The sequence below is a fragment of the Idiotropiscis lumnitzeri genome, chromosome 5 (assembly GCF_059441095.1).
Source record: "Idiotropiscis lumnitzeri isolate Australia: NSW breed Sydney's pygmy pipehorse chromosome 5, RoL_Ilum_1.0, whole genome shotgun sequence".
In the NCBI taxonomy this organism is placed as follows: Eukaryota; Metazoa; Chordata; class Actinopteri; order Syngnathiformes; family Syngnathidae; genus Idiotropiscis; species Idiotropiscis lumnitzeri.
The window spans coordinates 30,754,312-30,773,553 of record NC_142395.1 but is presented as its reverse complement, the minus strand read 5'-3'; the positions used below and the strand labels follow the sequence as shown (position 1 = coordinate 30,773,553).

The window sequence follows — 19,242 nt, the reverse complement described above, 5'->3', positions numbered from 1 at the left end:
AATCTATTTGCAGATAAAGATTTTGCAAGAGGTACCCTTTTTCTTTGTGACATTGTTCAAGTCATGCAAAGCAAGGTATTTGGAATGTTTATACAAATGATTTTTGTACTTTTATTTTTCATTGAAAGTAATGTGTACCAGTTGGTCAATTAAAAAAAAACGGTCAATATGCATTTCCTGCATTTATTTTGATTTTAGTCCACGGGGGAATTTATCGTGCATTTATCGTTATCGAGGTAAAATTGCTCAATTTCTCGCAATATGGATTTGAGGTCATATTGCCCAGCCCTAGTTTGCATGTTCTCCCCGTGCCTGCGTGGGTTTCCTCCGGGTACACCGGTTTCCTCCCACATTCCAAAGAACATGCATGGCAGGCCGAGTGAACACTCTAAATTGCCCCTAGGTATGAGTGTGAGCGCGGAAGGTTGTTCGTCTCTGTGTGCCCTGCGATTGGCTGGCAACCAGTTCAGGGTTTCCCCTGCCTACTGCCCGAAGATAGCTGGGATAGGCTCCAGTGCCCCCCCGCGACCCTAGTGAGGAGAAGCATTTTAGTTAATGGATGGATGGATGTTTGGCTTTTGGCTCCAAAAGCATTTTCCTCAAATCGGAAGTGTGCCAAACTCTCTCAAATGCAGAGGGTTGATCTCATCTCTGTTTTGTTGGCCCATTTTTGTCTCTTTTTGTGAAGGAGTCAACTTTTTGACTTCATTTGGAAAAATCTATTTCACAACTCAAGAAACAGGCACAAGCCAATTGCAAAGCAGAGGAGGGTCATAAAGTCCTGATTTTTTGTGACGTTATTAATACATTTAAGGCCACCTGGTTAAAAAGCGTTCGCCGGCCGCCGTTAGCTGAATTGGTCATGCGCAAATGAGCGCATTACTTCCACTTGACTTCTGTAATGCTGGAGGTCATTATGCTAATTAGCAGTTCTTAATTAGCGTCCTGTCCATTTATTCCCATTTGGCAGAGTGGCTGGACAATGACGGCGTTTAACTGCCAGGAGAAAAATACAAAATGCTTATCTTAGACTCACTACATCCACGCAAAAAGATCTTCGTGCTGTTTTGTGTTCCCCCATTTTGCCCCTGATGTCATGAGATGGTTCCAGAAGTAGATGTATATATATATATATATATATATATATATATATGTATACATATATATGTGTATATATATATATATGTATATATATATATATGTATATATATATATATAAATATATATATATATATATATATGTGTGTGTATACATATTCGTGTATAGGGCGGCACGATGGCCTCACAGTGAGAGACAGCATCAGGCGTGGGTTCGATCCCGGCTCCGGCCATCCTGTGTTGAGTTTGCATGTTCTCCCCGTGCTTGCGTGGGTTTCCTCCGGGTACTCCGGTTTCCTCCCACATTCCAAAAAAAACATCCATGGCAGGCAGATTGAACACTCGAAATTGTCCCTAGGTATGAGTGTGAGTGCGGATGGTTGTTCATCTCTGTGTGCCCTGCAATTGGCTGGCAACCAGTTCAGGGTGTCCCCCGCCTACTGCCCGAAGATAGCTGGGATAGGCTCCAGCACCCCCCGCGACCCTAGTGAGGAGAAGCGGTACAGATGATGGATGGATATATATATGTGTATATATTAGGGCTGGGCGATAAACCGAAAATTTACCGTTACCGAAATTTATTAGAATGACCGACATCATTTTGCCCATGTTGGTAAATTCGGTGTCTAAAAAAAAAAAAGAAAAAGAAGTCTTTTCTGTCTGCGGCGATGCTCATGCCCCTTTAAGACGGCTCCAGCGCGTGTAGTCACGTGACTCCTCCCTTCTGAACAAGAATGTAAACAAGACGCGTTCGTAGCTGGCTATTCAAATCCTGAAGCGGCTGACACGGCTGCGGACGAAGTAACGTTAGTTGAAATTGTTCCTGTCGCGCTTGTCCCGAAAAGAAATTCGACATCTGTCGTTAGGAAATGTTTTGGGTTCCATAAAGACGATGTTTGAGCAAAACAACATGAACTACAAAATGCGTCGTAAGCACCTGAAACAGCGCGTCCAACCTTTTCTTTTTCACCACCCACAACACAACCATGCTGTTGACTTGGAGCTTGTGCTAAAAGTTCAAAGTGAGGAGCAAGTTTGGACAAGTGACAACAGCCCATAACGGAGGCGACACCATACGAGAGAACGTCTCAGTGGTGGACGCGATAGCCGAGCATATAGCTAAAGATAGAGCTCCTCTAGTTACAGTGGCGCGCACAGGATTTAAACGCCTCATGAACGTAGCCGACAAGAGGTACGAAAATATTTGCCGCAAACAGCACTTTCGATATGGACAACATCGGGACGGGAGCGGAGACATGTCAAGCATTTTGCATCCACATCCGACTTGTGGTCAAGTCGCAACATGGATCCCTGTTTGAACCTGAATGGCATTACATAGACGACAAGTGACGACTGCGCACCGGAGTACTCGAGACGGCACATTTTCCTGATGAAGCCCACGCGTTTATTTGGCATTGGCATTCCATTGACATTTTTTTCATTCTATTTAGCATTTTGTTTACAGGCGACTAGCGCCTTTGCACATGGCATTATTTAGATTGTTTACACGATACATTTACACAAATCTAGGCCTTTGCAAATGGCATTACAGCATCTCGGCACAATATATTTACATAAAAAGATTTTGTGAGAGGTACCCTTTTTCTCCTGTTCTTTGTGACATTGTTCAAGTCACGCAAAGCAAGCTAGTTTGAATGTTTATTCAAATGATTTTTGTACTTTTATTTTTCATTGAAAGTAATGTGTACCAGTTGGTCAATTAAAAAAAGCAGTCAATATGCATTTCCTGCATTTATTTTGATTTTGGTCCTCAGGGGGAATTTATCGTGCATTTATCGTTATCGAGATAAAACTGCCTAATTTATCGCGATATTGATTTTAGGTCATATCGCCCAGCCCTAGTATATATATATATATATATATATATATATATATATGTATATGTATATATATATGTGGATATATATATATGTGTATATATATATATATATATATATATATATATATATGCGCGTGTGTGAATGTGTATATATATGTGTGTAATGCTGCGTTGTCTTCATTGTAATCATCATGCCCTTCATCTTCAGTCAATATCATCTTCATCATATCCTAATCCCCTCCTTCGTGGTCATCATCATCTGTCGTCGGCATAGTCTGCTGTACATGCTGTGTCGGCTGCAAATCCCGCGCAACCAAACATCTGAGTCGCCTTTGTGTGCCCAAAGCTTTGCGAGGGATTAACGTGCATGCGTCGGAATGAAAAAGCCGCTCGCCTGCACTAACTACCATTCACATTCAAGTCAGTATTCATCGTTAATGAGAAAACTTTTTCATCAATGGACAAACTTTTCCTGACCGGAGTTGGGAAAAGTCCCCACAAGGGAGACTTGTGAGTCTCCCTTTCCCCAGATGCTCGTGTGTAAAGGCGATCCCAAGTGCGAATCCTGCGCTCTGGGTTGCGTTCCGAGTCCTTTGTCCTTCCCCATCTGTTCACGAACAACCTTGAACCTGTTGGATGATTGCAATGTCAATTCCCACCTAACAGCGATTGTGACACCAAACGCAACGATAGCCATTCAGGTAGTTGATCCAAGAAGATTGTTGTACTTGTTGGAGACACGTCTTGGCTGGATCTGGTTTCTCTTAACGCAAAAATGTTTGTGGCTCTCGGCTCTGCTCCATTTCCACGACGACCAAGAACGTGCTCACACGCCGTAAGGGTGAGCACCTTGCTCACCTGAAATGTCCGTGTAGGCTTCCACCGATTCGCTATCATCAAAGAATCAGTGACGTTTTCTCTGCCCAAGTCTTTCAGCTGCTGCACAGTGACGTCCGTAAACAGGCGTCAGGCGTGCGGATGTGAAACAGAGCAGGACGTCCAATGAAACTGTCGATCTTGACTTTTTGCCATTCCCTGATTATTTTCGTTGACATGCAACCGGCTGGGTGTCTGTTTTATTTGGGCCAATATTTCATACTACATTACTCTGGCTCACGGTTAGAAAATCTAAAATTAATAGGACGGATGATGTCAAATGCACTTTGAGGACCCAACAGCATTTGCTGTTTGGGCTCGAGCACTCTAAATGTCCTTCCTGTGGAAAGCAGAGTCCGCCACCTCTGTAGAAATTTGGAGTAATTCGTTTTTTCACTCTGGCAATGTGTTCAAGTTCACTCTGGCTAGTTTTGCTGCCACTTCTCTCTCGTGCTTGGAGATGACCATGACCCAACCTGAGGCCGTCGCTTTCTAGATTCTGCACCCGCAAGATTTCCGGTGGACTCGGGCGAGGCGAACCCTCTCCGGAGGCATGACGACGGAGGATTCCGCATCCACCTACCGGTTCACTTCCTGAGGAAGAAAGTATGAATCAGGACGAAGGGACGATGATTTGATGAAGGTCGAGGGTCCAGGTCCCGCACAGGGGACTGAGGACGTATGGGCAAAAGTGGCCATGTCTCCGTGTAACAAACGTTGCTTGCTTGGCATTCTTGTCAGGCTGGCCTTCCTGCATGTGGGATTTCACCGTACGTGCTAGTCTCTCCTTGCTCAAGGTTTCTTCTTTTGAGCTGTTGCCTGCCCGCCTGGTTGCAGACTTTGGATGGGGGAAAGTCGCCAAACTTTGTTAACCGCTGAAGAAGGGCTCCACCAATGGACTTGACCGCCGCAACTTAGTTGGCCTCCAAACAGCCATTAGCCAGGCTTGTTCCAGTTCTTCAACGGCAACCTTTGAGTAATTAACTAGCAGGAGCGGGTGAGAAAGTGCCGTTACTAAACAAGCACATTTGAATGTGTGTTTGTGTGTGGGGGTGTACTTGGGCGTGTGCGTGCGTGTGTGTGTGGGGGGTGTGTGTGTGTGTGTGTATGCGTGTGAGTGAGACTACATCATGTCAGAGGGAGCCAAGTGTGACGAACGACACTTCTCCATTCTCTTCTTTGGTACGACGGCGTGGACACCCCCACGCCCAACTGTGAACCTCCCTCCCAGATGGTGACAAAGAAAAAGCATCCAATCCGCTGCATCCCCGGACTGCTGCCCTCCCTCCCTCTCACCATCGTCCCGCCTCCTCAACTTTACAGCCCGCATGCGCGCCAACCTTCCCATACTCTTTACACCCGTCCGCCGAGCAGATTCCCGAGCCAGTGAGACCCGCCGGGTGGCAACCCGGCTCCCTCGGGTCCGTCATGCCACGTCCGTCACGCTGTGCGTACGGCTCACACAAGCCGCCGTACTCGTACATCAGCCTGACGGCCATGGCCATCCAAAGCAGCCCGGACAAGATGCTCCCTCTGAGCGCCATCTACCGCTTCATCTCCGACAACTTCCCCTTCTACCGCCACAACACAAGGCGCTGGCAGAACTCCCTGCGCCACAACTTGTCCTTCAACGACTGCTTCGTCAAGATCCCGCGTGCGCCCGAGCGGCCGGGCAAGGGCGGCATGTGGGCCCTGCACCCCCTCTGCGGGGACATGTTCCGCAATGGGAGCTTCCTCAGACGGCGCAAGAGGTTCAAGGCCGCACAGCCCCCGGCGCGGGGGCGCCCGCCACACCTGCATCCCCGCACCCACGTGCCGCACCCGTCCTTTAAGCATCCCTTTGCCATCGAGAGCCTCATGGCCGCCGTGAGCGACATGCCAGTCCCGCAGTGGCCGCAACAGCGGCTGCAGCAGCCGCAGGACTGGCTGCAAGTGCGGCCCTCCGACAGGTTGGCCCGAGACTTTCTCCTTCCGCCCTTGATGGCGCGTGCCCACGGCAGCTTCGGCAGCCACCCGCTTCCCGCCGTCCCGGTGCCCGTCAAAGCCACGCCTGCTCTGCTCCACACGGGTCTGCGCCCCCCACCCCCCGAGCCTTTTGTCAGGAGCGCGGTGCCCTACCCTGAGGACGCCCGCTAAATGAGTGGCCCATTTTGCAGGTGACGTTTTGTACTCTTTCACAACAATTTGTCGTGCTTGTACGTCATTTGACTGACGAGTGTCCACAAATGTCTTTTTTCTCCAACTCCTTTTTTTTTTTTTTTTAGGGGGGTGGGGGGGAAGCACATATGGGTGTAATTTCGTGCTCTTACCTCGCTAACGTGAAATAACTTTGACAGGAGTCAAATGTTCTGCTTTTCACTTGAATGTTAATAGAAATGTTTTATCATCAATTGTGAAAAACAAATGTTTGTCAATGACCCATTGTTAAAGAAAATGCATGCAATCATAAATGTTATGCAGCTGTTTGACAATATTCATCTTGACAATATGTGAAGTGGATCCATTTCAATCTCATCTTTTAAAAATAAAACAATGGAAAGACATCAAATGTAATTTCTTTCTCCCTTTTTTAATGCAAATGTCAATGAAAAGGACATGGCGACCAAACAACATGACACACGCACTTGCCCTCGATGGTCATCATCATCATCGTCGTCGTCGTCATCATCTTGTTTGGTTCAAATGAGTTTCATGCGAAAAGCATATTTGTTGTTCATAGCCAAACGAGTCATTAGCTAGCATTGATCACGTCGTGCGCAAACGTAAAATAAATCATCTATCAATGGAAGGGTTGATTTTTTAAAAAAAATTTAATTGAAAACACACACGAAAATTCCTCAGTTGCGATTCGAGAGTCCGGAATAATGAGTGACTCCAATACACAGTCGCTGCGCTCGGAATCCTCCACTGCTCCCAAATCTCCACGGGGGCGGACCTTCATCACAGGTGATAAAGTGTGGTCCTCAATGGCCGCCCGGTATCCTGCTTGTTTGACACCTGTGACCTCGAAGTCAGCATCAGTGAGCTGTTGCAGCAAAACAGGAAGGGAGGAGCAAGCGATTGCTTGAAGCTGACTTGGACTTTGCAAGGTGCATCCAAACAATCGAATGGACAAATTTTTCTGATGGCAAAAAGAGAAAATGTTCATTTGAATGTGTCATGGCATTATTTCTACATTTGCCCTGCTCAAGAGGCGAGGACAGTTTGACGTCTTTTTTGGGGAGCATGAGCTTGTTTGTAAAAAAAGGAAAAAAACAATCTCAAGCGTGGCCTGTGTAACAGTCCAGTCAGAACCCGCATCATCACAAGTTTTTCCCCCCGCAATTTTTTTGACTTGTTTTCACCTCTTTTTTGTGCAAAATGAACAAACTGCTCATTTGTGGCTTCAGCTTTGCGAGAAGCAGCACCAACTCGTGTTTTGAAAATTGTCAGTTGTGGTCACCAATCTGCGCGGGCTGCTTTTTGACAAGTCCTTTGTCGTCTATACGACCTTAAGGTCTATTCAATCCGACGACGACGTCCCCAACCTCAAACTCGACCTGACCATTTCTATCCATTTGCTTGGCGGCTGCAAATTGGGATGGAATGGCAGCAAATGAGCATTTTACGCCCACGTTCTATTTCAATAATTTGGAGGCAAAGTTTTCCAAGGTCTTTGCACGTCCCTGCATGTGACCTTGTGGCGCCAGAATAGCAAGACTTCCTGTTTGTGTTTGTTGTGCTGAGAAAGGGCGAGCGAGCGAGCGAGCCGGCCGTTCATCAGTCCACAAAGGCAATTGGCTGTCATCAGCTTCGTTAAGCCGCTCGTCCGCCCGTCAGCACTTTGGCTTGAGAAAAGCACCGGCCAATGCGTGTGTGTCTCAGAGACTGTGTACTTGTACTAATGCTATGTGTGTGTGTGTGTGTGCGTGTGAACATTAGCAGCGGCGTCCGTCCTAAAAGTCAAGTGGGCGTGACGGAGGCAGTCATTGGCCATCAAGACCAAAGACGTGATGAAGAGCAAAGATGTGCTTAGCTTGAGATGACGTACGCATCTCTCCTCAAGTCGCCACTTTGTCTTTGGCTCTTTTCCATTGGAAGCAGTCTGGTCCCAATCTGTGAAGTCGTTTTCTTGTGACAGTTTTTCGAGGCCACGCGCCAACGGTGGCTGCGTTCTTCCAAGCCGCTTCTAGAATACTGACTGACTCCGAGCAGGGCTGTGACGTCCTCGTCATCAACATTGGCCAACCCGAGTCGATTTCTCTGAGCAATGTGGCAACCAAGTCCACTGCACGGTCCCATTTCGTGATTCCAAGTGAGCCGCAGTGTTCAAACCACACGATATGCAGGACATGTACAATAATTAATAATTATTTGGGATGTAACGATTCACGCAAGCCCTGATTCGATTCGATTTGCAGTTCCAGATTTCAATTTGATATTTTATTTATTTATTTTTTGAATTGCTGCCGTGCTCGTCTCTGTGCACTCGTGTGATGCAGCAAAGATCCACAAACGAAATATGCATTGATGTTTTGCGCAAGCGTGTAAATGTTTAGTGCATTTTGAATGGAACCAAAAATTATACACTACGCCGTGTTGCACTATTATCATGAAACTGAACGGCTTTGGTTAACTTGGCGGTGCCATTCGATTCTTTTATTTTTTTATCCATGCATATTTTGAGCAGTTTATGTCAATATCAAATCGATTTTCGATGAATCCTTACATCCCGAATAATTATCCACTAATTAAAATGAATACACTCTTAGCGAGCTTTAAGGAACCCTGACCGAAAATCACAAACTCTTGCCAACCAGCTCCATGTGATGTGGGTTGCGTTTTGAGTCCACAACTCCAAGTCTCTTGTTAAGGATGTGTGTGTGCGTGCGTGCACGTGCTTGTGAGTGACTAAACTGCTGTGGTCCATTTGGGTGTAGCAAATCAAGTAAATGTCAATGCTGCAAAAAGTTTTCTTTGGAGTTGATTTTGGAAGGCAAACTTGAAAACGCGTCGTTGAGGAACTAACGCAGCCCCGTGGCTGCCGGCGGCGTGCTGCCGCCATGAAAAGACAAACATGACAAACACGTTCGTGTCTCTGTGGCATCGCTTCCGTTTAGAATGCAGAACAAACGTTTATGCTAATGTAGCACAAGCGAGCGGCAGGGCGCCGTCGGGGCTGCGGTTTGCATCGGCAAGCGAGTCACGACATGAAAGTTAGCGGTGGCGGCGGCGGCCATTAACGGCAGGCCTCATTTACATGTTCCTAATGGCGCTTGCAATCAAGCAGGCAATACTGGCTTGTTTCGATGAGTATCATGGCAGAAACGGGCGATAGCGTCTCGTTGTTGTGCCGAACAACTATGCAAAAAAAAAAGAAAAATCCCCAAAAACAAAAACTGTATCCCCTGGCTGTGAGAGCGCGCGTGGGAAGGCAGCGGCGCAATGTTACTTCCTTTGTTTCGGCGACATGAACAATTGCCACTTCTGTGGTTTGGATTCATTTCGACAAAGTTTTTGCAGAAGAGTGCTCGTATTCATCAGTGTGGTTTTCAGCACATTATTTGCTACCGTTGGGCATTTTTTTTGTGCTTCCATATCAGTTTTGGCTCACCTAGGCTGTTTGAGAGATGACAATAGTCATCAAAAAATACCCCAACCCCCCACGGCCCCCACACCCAAAAAAACAACTTTTCACTGATAGTTGTTGATGGTGTGCATGCTCGTACAAACAAGAATTATCTTCCCTTTGGAAGTAGGATACACCCACACAGAGAAACCCCCCCCCCCCCAAAAAAAAAACATGAAAGCTGAAAGTGTACACATGAAGCACATTTTGCCGTGTTCATTTCCAATCCTTTGTAATGGCATTTCCATCACAAAAGAGGCCAGGTGTGTCCACATCTCATGATTGTGGACACGACTCTGCTGCCCTCTGGTGCTCGCGCTGAGTAAGTGACAAACAGGCAGGAGACGCTTTGACTTCTTTCCTTTAATTGTCTGATTGCCACATGCAGCCGAGGAAGCATTTAAAGCTCGTGTGTGGGCATGCGAGTGTGAATGTGCGTGAGACCTAATGTCACGCACGCACACACCTTGAGCGACTTCAGTCATCTCCTCCGCACAAGCTGAGCAAAGCCTTCTGGTAGTCGCCTTTGGTGTGCTCCTGAAACGAAACAACAACAGCACTGTGATGAGGAGGAGGATGAAGATGAATATTTCGACGGCGACAAAAGCCACATGGAACCCCTCCCCCAATTGTTTCTAGCTTGACACTCTTCCCTTCCCGACACCTTTGCGACCTTGGTGCCACTTTGGACCGCGACCAGACATGGCGGCAGTGGTAGACGGAATGCTTCTCCACCCTTACCTACGCAGCCGCCGGCTGCATCAGGTCTGCGGAAGTGCTGGGGACGAAGCGCAGCCTGTTTTGTTGCCGGTCCTTCTCTATGGAATGACCTTTGACCCATTAAATGTGAGGCAAGCCCCGCCCCCTCCCTGTCCATGTTTAAAACTTGTTTGAAGACGCATTTTTCTTTAGCTTTCGACTCAACTCGAGGCTGTTGCTGTTCTGTCTTTTAATTTGTGTTCTAATTTCTATGAGAGCTTCTGGAAAGCGCTTTGGACAGCTCCAGCTGTTGTCAAATGCGCTCTAGAAATAAAGTTGGATTGGAATGTACTCATTCCATTTTGTTTGTGTTTGATTTTGGCAGGTTGACCTTTACTCCGTATCATTCAATCATTTTCAGCATATTTTACGGAATTTACTTTCTTCTGGGACCACCACAGCCAGTCAATATTAAAATGAGTTCTTGGAATGGCTTTGAAAACGGATCAAACTGAAGCAAGTCATAAACAGGCAAAGATTGTATTGTTACGGGCAACATGCCAATTACGCAGCCGCGTCGGGCCCCGACTTCACCAAAGGGCCCCAATCTGGCATCTCATTGCCGACACGTCATATCCCTGATGCGCACGCGCAACGTGTGCTCAGAGGCAACGTGCAGTTGTGTGTAAACGAGGGCACCAAGCAAAATGTCAAAAAGACTACCCATCGGGTGCGGAAAAACGAAAGAAAAAAGAAAAGGTGGCGAACAGAAATAATCTTGAGGTAAGTGCGGAGGATGTTAGGGCCTCGTGTTTAAATTGAGAATAGCAATTTACGATGTCTACCTCGTCGCGTGACGACGAAGCGGTCGTCGGGGCGTTTGATCAGACCGCGAATGACCCCATTAATGTTAGAGCTTGCATTAGGCTTTTTGGGGTTATTTACTTTTGTATTTATTGTTTTATTTAAAAGTCAGTTGGCAGTCAGTTGCTTACAATATTATGTATTTAATAATCTGGCAGCAACTACAATAATAATAATACCCGAATGATGCATGGTACATTTGATCTTATACCATGAAGAAAGCGAGAAAAAAAAATAGGTACTCATTATGGTACTTTAATACGAATTGACCGCAGATACTTTCCTTGGGCTCATTTATGATGTAATTAATAAATGCATTAATTCTCACTCTTCTTATCTGATATTAGGTTAAAACTATTTTTTGGGGAATAATTATTAATCATCAGTCTATTGCATTGAAGTGCAAATTCAATGACTTAACTCAACTGGACCAAATTGCAATGCATTAGGAGGCAGGAAAATGTCCATTTTTCTGGGGTGTAGGCCTGACTTGACTTGTACGCCGGTCGCTGCTTAGAAAGGATCCAATGCTTTAGTGGTGCTGTTTTGGCTATGACAAAAAGTAGAAATGAAGAGATTGCTGCAGGCGTACTGACATGATGGGCCTTCGAGTCACCATTCGCAGTAGAGTTGGAGCTGCTGATCAGTTAGAGGGCCCACAAAGGTAACTTTACTTCGGGCCCCCAGAAGACCAGGGCTGATATGATTTGAAGTCTAAAATCGCAATCAAAATATTGTACTAAAATCAAATAAATAACTGAGCGCCTTCTGTGTTCTTTTTTTGCTTTTCTTGCCGTCCGCACACATTCGCTGGTGACGTTGACCCACCTAGCTTAGCGTGGCTAAAGGAAGAGGGGGGGAGGGTCAAGTCTACCCATTCCTTTTGGTGCTCATGATGTCATGCCTTTAAAAAGCGGGCATGGTTGTCTTTTTGCATTTTGATGTTGCCAAAAAGATTTTGCTGTGGTGACTTCCATATTTAAGAATGAAATACGGCACACGCGTCTGCGGAGCTCACATGTGTGTGCTTGAAGTTCCATCAAATTCCCCCAAATCAGCTTTGATTCGATTCCGTGGATATGGAACGTATCCCGCAATAAACGGGGATCGATTTTCCAAATCAAAGTATCGCCATCGTTATTCTTATTCATGGTGCTCACGCTAATGGCGCGGTAGAGCGAGCGTCCGTGTCGCTTCTTGAACTGGCTTCTGATCTTCATCAAGTCCACTTGGCATCGAGACACCAGGATGCGAGTCACAACTTTGTCCTTGGCGCCTTTGCCCTGAAAGTCGCAAACAGGTCACACGGAGGTCACGCAGAGGTCAGATGGAAGTCACATGCCGGCTTGACGTTACCTTCATAGCCTCATTGAGTTTGTCTGCGAAGTACGTCTGCTTGTTCTCCAAACACTCCACTGCGCGCACACCCATACACACACACACACACGCATGCACCCCGACTTACTCCGAAATGTAAACAGCCGTGCTAATATGCGATGACGTACCGAGAGTCAGGAAAGACTTTTCCAGGTCTCCTTTGACTTCCTTGCAGATGCTTTCCTTCATGTCGTACGGACTGTAGCTCTTGTAGCGCTCAAACACTAGAACACGCACACAGCGTGAAGTGATGTGTTGTGATGATATCACATATCTAACTGAGTGCAGTTCACCTCTCTGCAGGTGTGAGGCGCTCCTCTGCGTCAGAATGGAAATCCACACGGCCACGTCGGTTCCTTTGCGCTTCACGCCAGCTTCATAGAGGCTCTGATGTTACAAAGGGGGCGTGGCCACAGCTCAATGACTCATGGGTGGATTGATTGATTGATTGATTGATTGATTGAACCTTGGCATCGTCGTCAATCTTCTCGTAGTCGATTACGTTGGAAGGTTCGAGTCGTTTGGTCTGAAGACAAAAGAGTTGTTCATTGGCATTCGTTGGCTTGAACCGACATTGTCCGCACGAATTCGTGAGCAACCTGAATGAGAGCGAGCAGGAGCTTTGCAAAATCTCCAGACGTGTCTCCGGCAACGTCTTTCTCCAGATCTTTCTTGAACACTGAGGACAAACAGACAAACGGGTTAGTGACTGTTTTTGGAGCCAACCGCTTGCGTTGTGCTCAAGAGCGCGCTACCCGAGACCAAGACTTGGCCGAGACCAGAACTCACCCAGAGAAGAACGAGACTTTAGAGCAGGCGTCCTTAATTATGTTCCTCATTCTTCCTGCTGCAACACACCTGATTCGAATGATCTGGATCGTTATCCAGCTTCTGCAGACCTTGCTGACTTTGCCGATCATTTGAATCAGGTGTGTTGCAGCATGGAGCGATCCAGGACAACAGGACAGCAGCCCTCGAGAAACAGGATCGAGGACTCCTGCTTTAGGGAGTCGAGGCAGAGAGCTTCAAATGTGCTCCGGAGACCCGGATCATTCTGGAGCATTAGGGAACTTCCTAAATGCTTTTTCTCTGAGGGTCGAGGACACTGACAGAAGAGCGAGGCAGGAGGAGGTTCGTAATTTAAGACGACGAGGCGTTGTCGGCACAAAGGGATGACGCCACACAATAATTAATCCCGGCTGAGGAAAAAAAAGTCAGTCGCTGTTGACGCGTTTTAGTGGCCGGATGATTCAAGCGGGATTACATTCAAGTCTTGAGAGTACTTTGTGTTGCCCAAATGGGGGACAGGAAAAAGTTCTTTGGGCTGCCTTAGTGTTGTTCGGATTGGGAAGTCCATTTCCGAGTTTTGCCTTTTTCCAAAGTAGCGGAGTTGTTGAATGTGTACGTTTTTGGACAAATATCCATCTGTGTCCTTGTGCCACCTCTCATCGAGACAAGCAACGCACCGGTCACGACTGGTCCCCTGTCAGCGCTTGTACACAGACAGACAGCCAAAGATTGCCACCGATGAACCATTTGTGGAGCTTTTGGAAACATGAGCGTAACAGAGGAACGGAGCGCCAGTTCGCCTTTCGACGCCGTTCAAGGTTGAAGGCCTAAGCGGGAAGCGCCTGGACTGAGACACTCACCTTCTCTGTAAACCTTTTGGATGTCGACCAGTTCTCGGTCGTTTCGGGAGCAGATTATCTCAGTGAGTGTCTCCTCGTCCGTTCCCAGACCCTGTGTGAGAAAAAACATCCACAGCCCGCCTTTACTTTTCACACATGCACTCTTTAGCGGCGGCGGCGGCGACACCAGATCATCTTCGCCGTCCTCTTATGATTACTATTGTTCTTGTCTTTGTCCTATTGTCGTCATCATCACTAACGTCATGATTGTCTGTATTATTGTTGTATTGCACTGGAGAGGGGAGCCCTCTAATCTCGTTGCACACTTGTGTACAATGACAATAAAGGGATTTCTAATTCTAATTCTAATCATCGTCATCATTGACTTTGCTCTAGTCTTTACGCTCATTGTTGTCCCCGTCGTCGTCGTCATTGTTTTTGTAGTTGTTGTCTTCAACATGACCGTTGGAGTCATAATCGTCATTCTCGTCATCGGTATTGTCACGGTTGTGGACTGAATCCGAATGGTTGCCACGGTTGTTTTCGTTGTTGGCGTCGATGTCATTCTCATCATCGTTGTTGTTGTTGTCATCATTGTTCGTGTCTTCACGATCGTTTTTGTCACGCTAATTGTTGCGGTGGTCGGTCATTGTCGTCTTCGCTCTTCCGGTTGTTGTCGTTGTCATGTCGTCATGGCCGAATGGTAACCGATTGTCATCATCGGCGCCATCGTCACAGTTGTGGTCATTCTTGATTCGGTTGTGGTCTTAGTGGGGACGCGCCTTCATGGCAGCTCTTAGCTCCAGGGCATCGTAGTGGGCGGGGCTCTTCATCAGGCCCAGCATCAGCGCCTCCAAGGATCCTGACAGCGCCCCCTTCAGGGCTGTCTGCAGGTCCTGAAACATGTCATGTGGCCATGTGACTGGACGCCGTCATCGTTTGATGATGTCAGCGGTGGCGGCGGCAGCTCACCTTCTTGGCAAGGCGCTCGTACTCAAAAGCGATTTCTCGGCGCTGCTCATACGACCTTCTCGTCAGAACGTCGATGACGATTTGCTCGTCGACTCCTGAATGGGCAGACACGAGAATTTTCAAAACATTATCTGAGTACAGCTCTGGCTGCCATGTTGCACCAGTTCATCTTCTTTTTTTTCTGCACCAAAGCTCATGAATCAACGCTCTTTTCTCCTTTGTGATGAACCAAAGTGGCTTTCACACGCTCCCACTCCCCAAAAACAAGAAAAACCACCTTGCATTGTCTTCAAAAACAAGTCAAGAATATGAAGGCACAACTGCCTTCGTTACTATACTTACTGTAGCATCTGTGTATTGGATATGTGCCTGGAAGGGGCGTGGCCTATCCGCCATGTCAGGGGTACGGGCTGTGGCAACTGCGAATGTTCTCATTTGTGCTTGCGGGTACAACAGTAAACGCCGACTGTGGCTCTCCTTGCCCACATGCCGGGAGCATCACACGACCTTGCTTGCTCCACTTTTTTCATTTTCACGGGCGTTTTGGGCTCAAGCAACCACTTTCATTATTCGAATATGAGCCGAGTCTTTGTCCTGATACGTGACAACAGCTTGCGGTTAATGATGCCAATAATAACCTTTGGTCCTGAGGGCGGCCTCCAGTCGTGCAGCATCACTGATTGGGTCAAAGTCTCGGAAGGCGACCACGGTGGGATAGATAGGCTCCGCCTCCTACAGAGGACACACCACACATCCTTGATCTGATTGGGCCGAAGAAGCCAACTTCAACAAGCCAGGACATCGCGCTTCCTTCATTGTCCGACTCACCGTGCCGTACGATAACGTCAGCTGACCCAGGAACTCGGACACCAGCGCCATTTCGATTTCTCTGACCTCTGACCTGTGCGGGGAAACGGACTTACGCACCAGTGAGACCACCATGACGAGGGAGTCGGCAATGAGTGAAAGATAATGAATGCGGCTGCCGAGTTCTGAAACGTTTGCGGGAATTTGGTGCAACCATCTTAGTCAGGGATGGGCCGCTGCGAGCCTGGCTGCGGCCCGGCACGGCTCGCACGGCTCGCAGCCACACGCGCAGGGGCCCGCCATTCATTTGAAAAAGAAACAGGTCCGCTGTTGCTGAGCACACGCTCACCACTAGATGGCAGACATGGCTTGCAAGCGCCACCAACACCAAGACTGCACATGTGCATCAGAGAAGAAGAGAGAGCGGAAGGCCGCGCACAAGAAAAGGTTCTCCTTCAGCTCTCATAGGAAGCAAATTGAAAACCAAACGCAAATTAATGGGCCGAGTTTGCGAGCGACCATGAAAGACAAGTCGTCACTTGTCAAAAGTAGACAACGGTGATTTAGGCTGATTTCTCTTTTGCTTGGCAACAATCGTTCATGTTGTTTGAAATGTTAGTTTGAAAATGTGCGTCCTCCCAAAAAGATGGCTGCAGTACAGTCGACAAAAAATGAGTTGTGGCCTTCAAGTTGCAGTTTTGTGCCGTCTTCAAATCCTGACGAGTAGCTCTTTTGACGTACGGCCATATTTAGCATATTTTGCTCGAAAATGGCTTTTGGCTCAGTAGGAAGTGCGCGGCCCGACATGATGGGGCTCCCACCAATTGTCCCCTGATAGCAAAATACGCGTGCATAAAATCAACGTTGCAATATAGTTCGGCTTAAGCGTTGAGGATAAACGTCGAGCTTTCAAATTTCTTCATTCAACCAAAATATGTCGATTTGGAATCGCAAACGTCAATGCTGGTTGAAAAAATGTTGTTGATTGACCAAAAGTCTCCAACTAAAACCAAAAAAAAAAAAAGCTACCTTTTTAACCCTAATTCAAAATTAATTGAACGTCTTTTGCTATCTGGAGCTGATGCAACATTGTGACCATTGTGCACGCACCCATCGCCCTAAAAATCATGTTGGATGAAGCATGTTGCACTCTGCACTTGGGCGTGTTTGCTTTATGGCGCAAAAGCTGATAAGACACAATAAAAGTTACTGCTGAGAATGGACACACATTGACCTTTGAGCGCCATTTCCTGTCTTGAATCGTGCGCGGGTACAAAGTTGACCACATGCAGAGACGAACTGAATTCCGAGAGAAAGCAAAAGTCGCTAAATGTCCGAAATCTCACCAGTCGTGTGTCGGGTTCGTGTGTGCATTCTTGATCTCGTGCGCTTCAGCCAGTGCAAGTGGAGAAGCGAGTTTTGATTTTGTGGCGGCAATCACATGAGCTCACGTTTGATGTCAATCCGTCCAAACTATTTCGACTTTGACAGGTTCAAGTGGACCAGATTTACATTTTGGTGGCGATCGCAATATGACCTCACTTGCCTCCCTGCTTTGACGTCGACAGTTGAGACCGGAAAACAAGAACTAGCCGAGCTCCAAAAGGGGGCGTGCCAATTTGTTGTCAATCTCGTCACAAGAAAAAAAAAAAAAACTTCTTTTAATGACAGTCTTTATTTAGGGGGGGGCATTTTAGTACTGATGTCATTTTGACATGCAAAGCGATAATTGATGTTAAGCTTGGCCAAGTGTCCCTTGAAGAACACGTGTGGAGCATAGTTCAAGCTTGTCAAGCAGTAAATGCCTTGGAATGGAACACAACTTGTTGAAAACATGGCAGGAACACTTTAGGAATGTGTTAATAAAGGATGAAGAAGGTGGACTTCACACATTAAGAAGATGGGTCCTCTTCCTGTGCCTTGCGGCTTGAGAAGGTCAAATCAGTTTGATTTCCTGTCTATGCTTGTTCAAAAAGTTGATATCAAAAGTGTCTTCTTACCTTCGCTTACGCACCCACGCACACGAACGCTCGCAGGAGAACTGAAGTGTGTGTGTGTGTGTGTGTGTGCGCTTTAAATAGCAACCCAGTCACACACCCACATGGGCGCCCAGTGCTGGTGTGGCACGGCAGCACCCCCACTGGCCCCTTCGTGTCACTTCAGGCCGTCCCAGGTGGCCGCCGAGCCCGTCTCCTGCTCGATGTTACCATGACAACAAACACGAGCTGGCGTCAACGAGAAGCTCATGCCAAGCCTTTCCTTGCATTCCTTTACGTCGATGACGTTGAGGCGTTAATGCCAAGAGTGGCTAATTATTATCTCGCCTGCACCACCACAATGTATCCGGTTCTGTTCTTTATCATCATCGTCATTGTCAACAGCAGCAGCTGGTTTCCGCTTCTTTTCAATTCATCACATGAGAGCAACAATTGCTCTTGTTGTTGTTGTCAATTTGACATTTTTTTCCACAAATTGGCTCACAGACCATGCGGCGGTCGGTCAACCGCAGAGATGGGATGCCATTCACTGCGGCAGAAACGTAAGCCTCAGTGCACGCAGCGGGAATGCTGATCAAGACGAGGAACCGAGTGGGAAGAAGCGTCCGATAGCTGAGCCCGAGGAACCGCAAAGACGTCCCGAAGCGGAAAGTTGAGCAGGGCCCACCCGAGTTGTGCCAAAGTCCGGGCCAGCTGGCATTTGCCGTACCCAGCCCGGGTGCCACCTTGGGCCTGGGAAAGTCCAAAAGACCAAAACAAAACAATTTACGTGAAGAGAGCAGCGGATGAATTGCGTCCTTACGGCTGATGGCCACATGAAAATAAAGGAAAAAAAAGAAGAGATTAGGGCTGGGCGATATGACCTAAAATCAATATCGCGATAAATTGGGCAATTTTACCTCAATAACGATAAATGCACCATAAATTCCCCCTGAGGACCAAAATCAAAATAAATGCAGGAAATGCATATTAACTGCTTTTTTTATTGACCAACTGGTACACATTAGTTTCAATGAAAAATAAAAGTACAAAAATCATTTGAATAAACATTCAAAATAGCTTGCTTTGCATGACTTGAACAATGTCACAAAGAACAGGAGAAAAAGGGTACCTCTCAAAAAATCTTTTTATGTAAATATATTGTGCCGAGATGCTGTAATTCCATTTGCATCGGCCTAGATTTGTGTAAAGGTATCTTGTAAACATTATAAATAATGCCATGTGCAAAGGAGCTAGTCGCCTGTAAACAAAATGCTAAATAGAATGAAAAAAATGTCAATGGAATGCCAGTGCCAAATAAACGCATGTGCTTCATCAGGAAAATGTGCCGTCTCGAGCACTCTGGTGCGCGGTCGTCACTTGTCGTCTATGTAATGCCATTCAGGTTCAAACAGGGATCCGTGTTGCGACTCGACCACAAGTCGGATGTGGATGCAAAATGCTTGACATGTCTCCGCTCCCGTCCCGATGTTGTCC

The 19,242-nt window shown here is 47.0% G+C and overlaps 2 protein-coding genes across 4 annotated transcripts; one reads left to right on the top strand and one right to left on the bottom strand.

The window, feature by feature from the left end:
* The first annotated feature begins 4,952 nt into the window (after positions 1–4,952).
* On the top strand, positions 4,953–5,950 carry LOC148337713 (forkhead box protein B1-like). The gene has a single exon (XM_088297123.1). The coding sequence runs from the start codon at positions 5,243–5,245 to the stop codon at positions 5,948–5,950; it is 708 nt and encodes a 235-aa protein (XP_088153249.1). The 5' UTR covers positions 4,953–5,242.
* Positions 5,951–9,776: 3,826 nt separating this feature from the next.
* Positions 9,777–18,726, bottom strand: anxa2b (annexin A2b). Of its 3 annotated transcripts, none has more exons than XM_088295873.1 (13): positions 17,770–18,726; positions 15,791–15,880; positions 15,601–15,694; positions 14,963–15,057; positions 14,773–14,886; positions 14,012–14,102; positions 12,962–13,041; positions 12,829–12,888; positions 12,656–12,749; positions 12,491–12,586; positions 12,342–12,400; positions 12,146–12,268; positions 9,777–9,959 (listed from the first exon to the last, which is right to left on the bottom strand). In XM_088295873.1, exons 2-13 carry the CDS (start codon positions 15,839–15,841, stop codon positions 9,900–9,902), a joined length of 1,017 nt encoding a protein of 338 aa, XP_088151999.1. In that variant the 5' UTR covers positions 15,842–15,880; positions 17,770–18,726; the 3' UTR covers positions 9,777–9,899. The 3 variants fall into 3 exon arrangements, with proteins under 3 accessions (XP_088151999.1, XP_088151998.1, XP_088151997.1); XM_088295872.1 differs by having other exon boundaries at positions 15,791–15,863; XM_088295871.1 differs by lacking the exon at positions 17,770–18,726 and having other exon boundaries at positions 15,791–16,024.
* Positions 18,727–19,242: the final 516 nt, after the last annotated feature.

What these genes read in the sequence shown, in the direction of transcription:
- LOC148337713 (XM_088297123.1), top strand. Translation starts at nt 5,243, where the DNA reads ATGCCACGTCCGTCACGCTGTGCGTACGGCTCACACAAGCCGCCGTAC.
- anxa2b (XM_088295871.1), bottom strand. Translation starts at nt 15,904, where the DNA reads ATGGTGGTCTCACTGGTGCGTAAGTCCGTTTCCCCGCACAGGTCAGAG. An exon ending in GGCCGCCCTCAGGACCAAAG is followed by an intron (nt 15,058 to 15,600) that starts GTTATTATTGGC and finishes CTGCCCATTCAG; the next exon opens with GAGTCGACGAGCAAATCGTC. An exon ending in CCAAAAGGTTTACAGAGAAG is followed by an intron (nt 13,042 to 14,011) that starts GTGAGTGTCTCA and finishes GTTTGTCCTCAG; the next exon opens with TGTTCAAGAAAGATCTGGAG.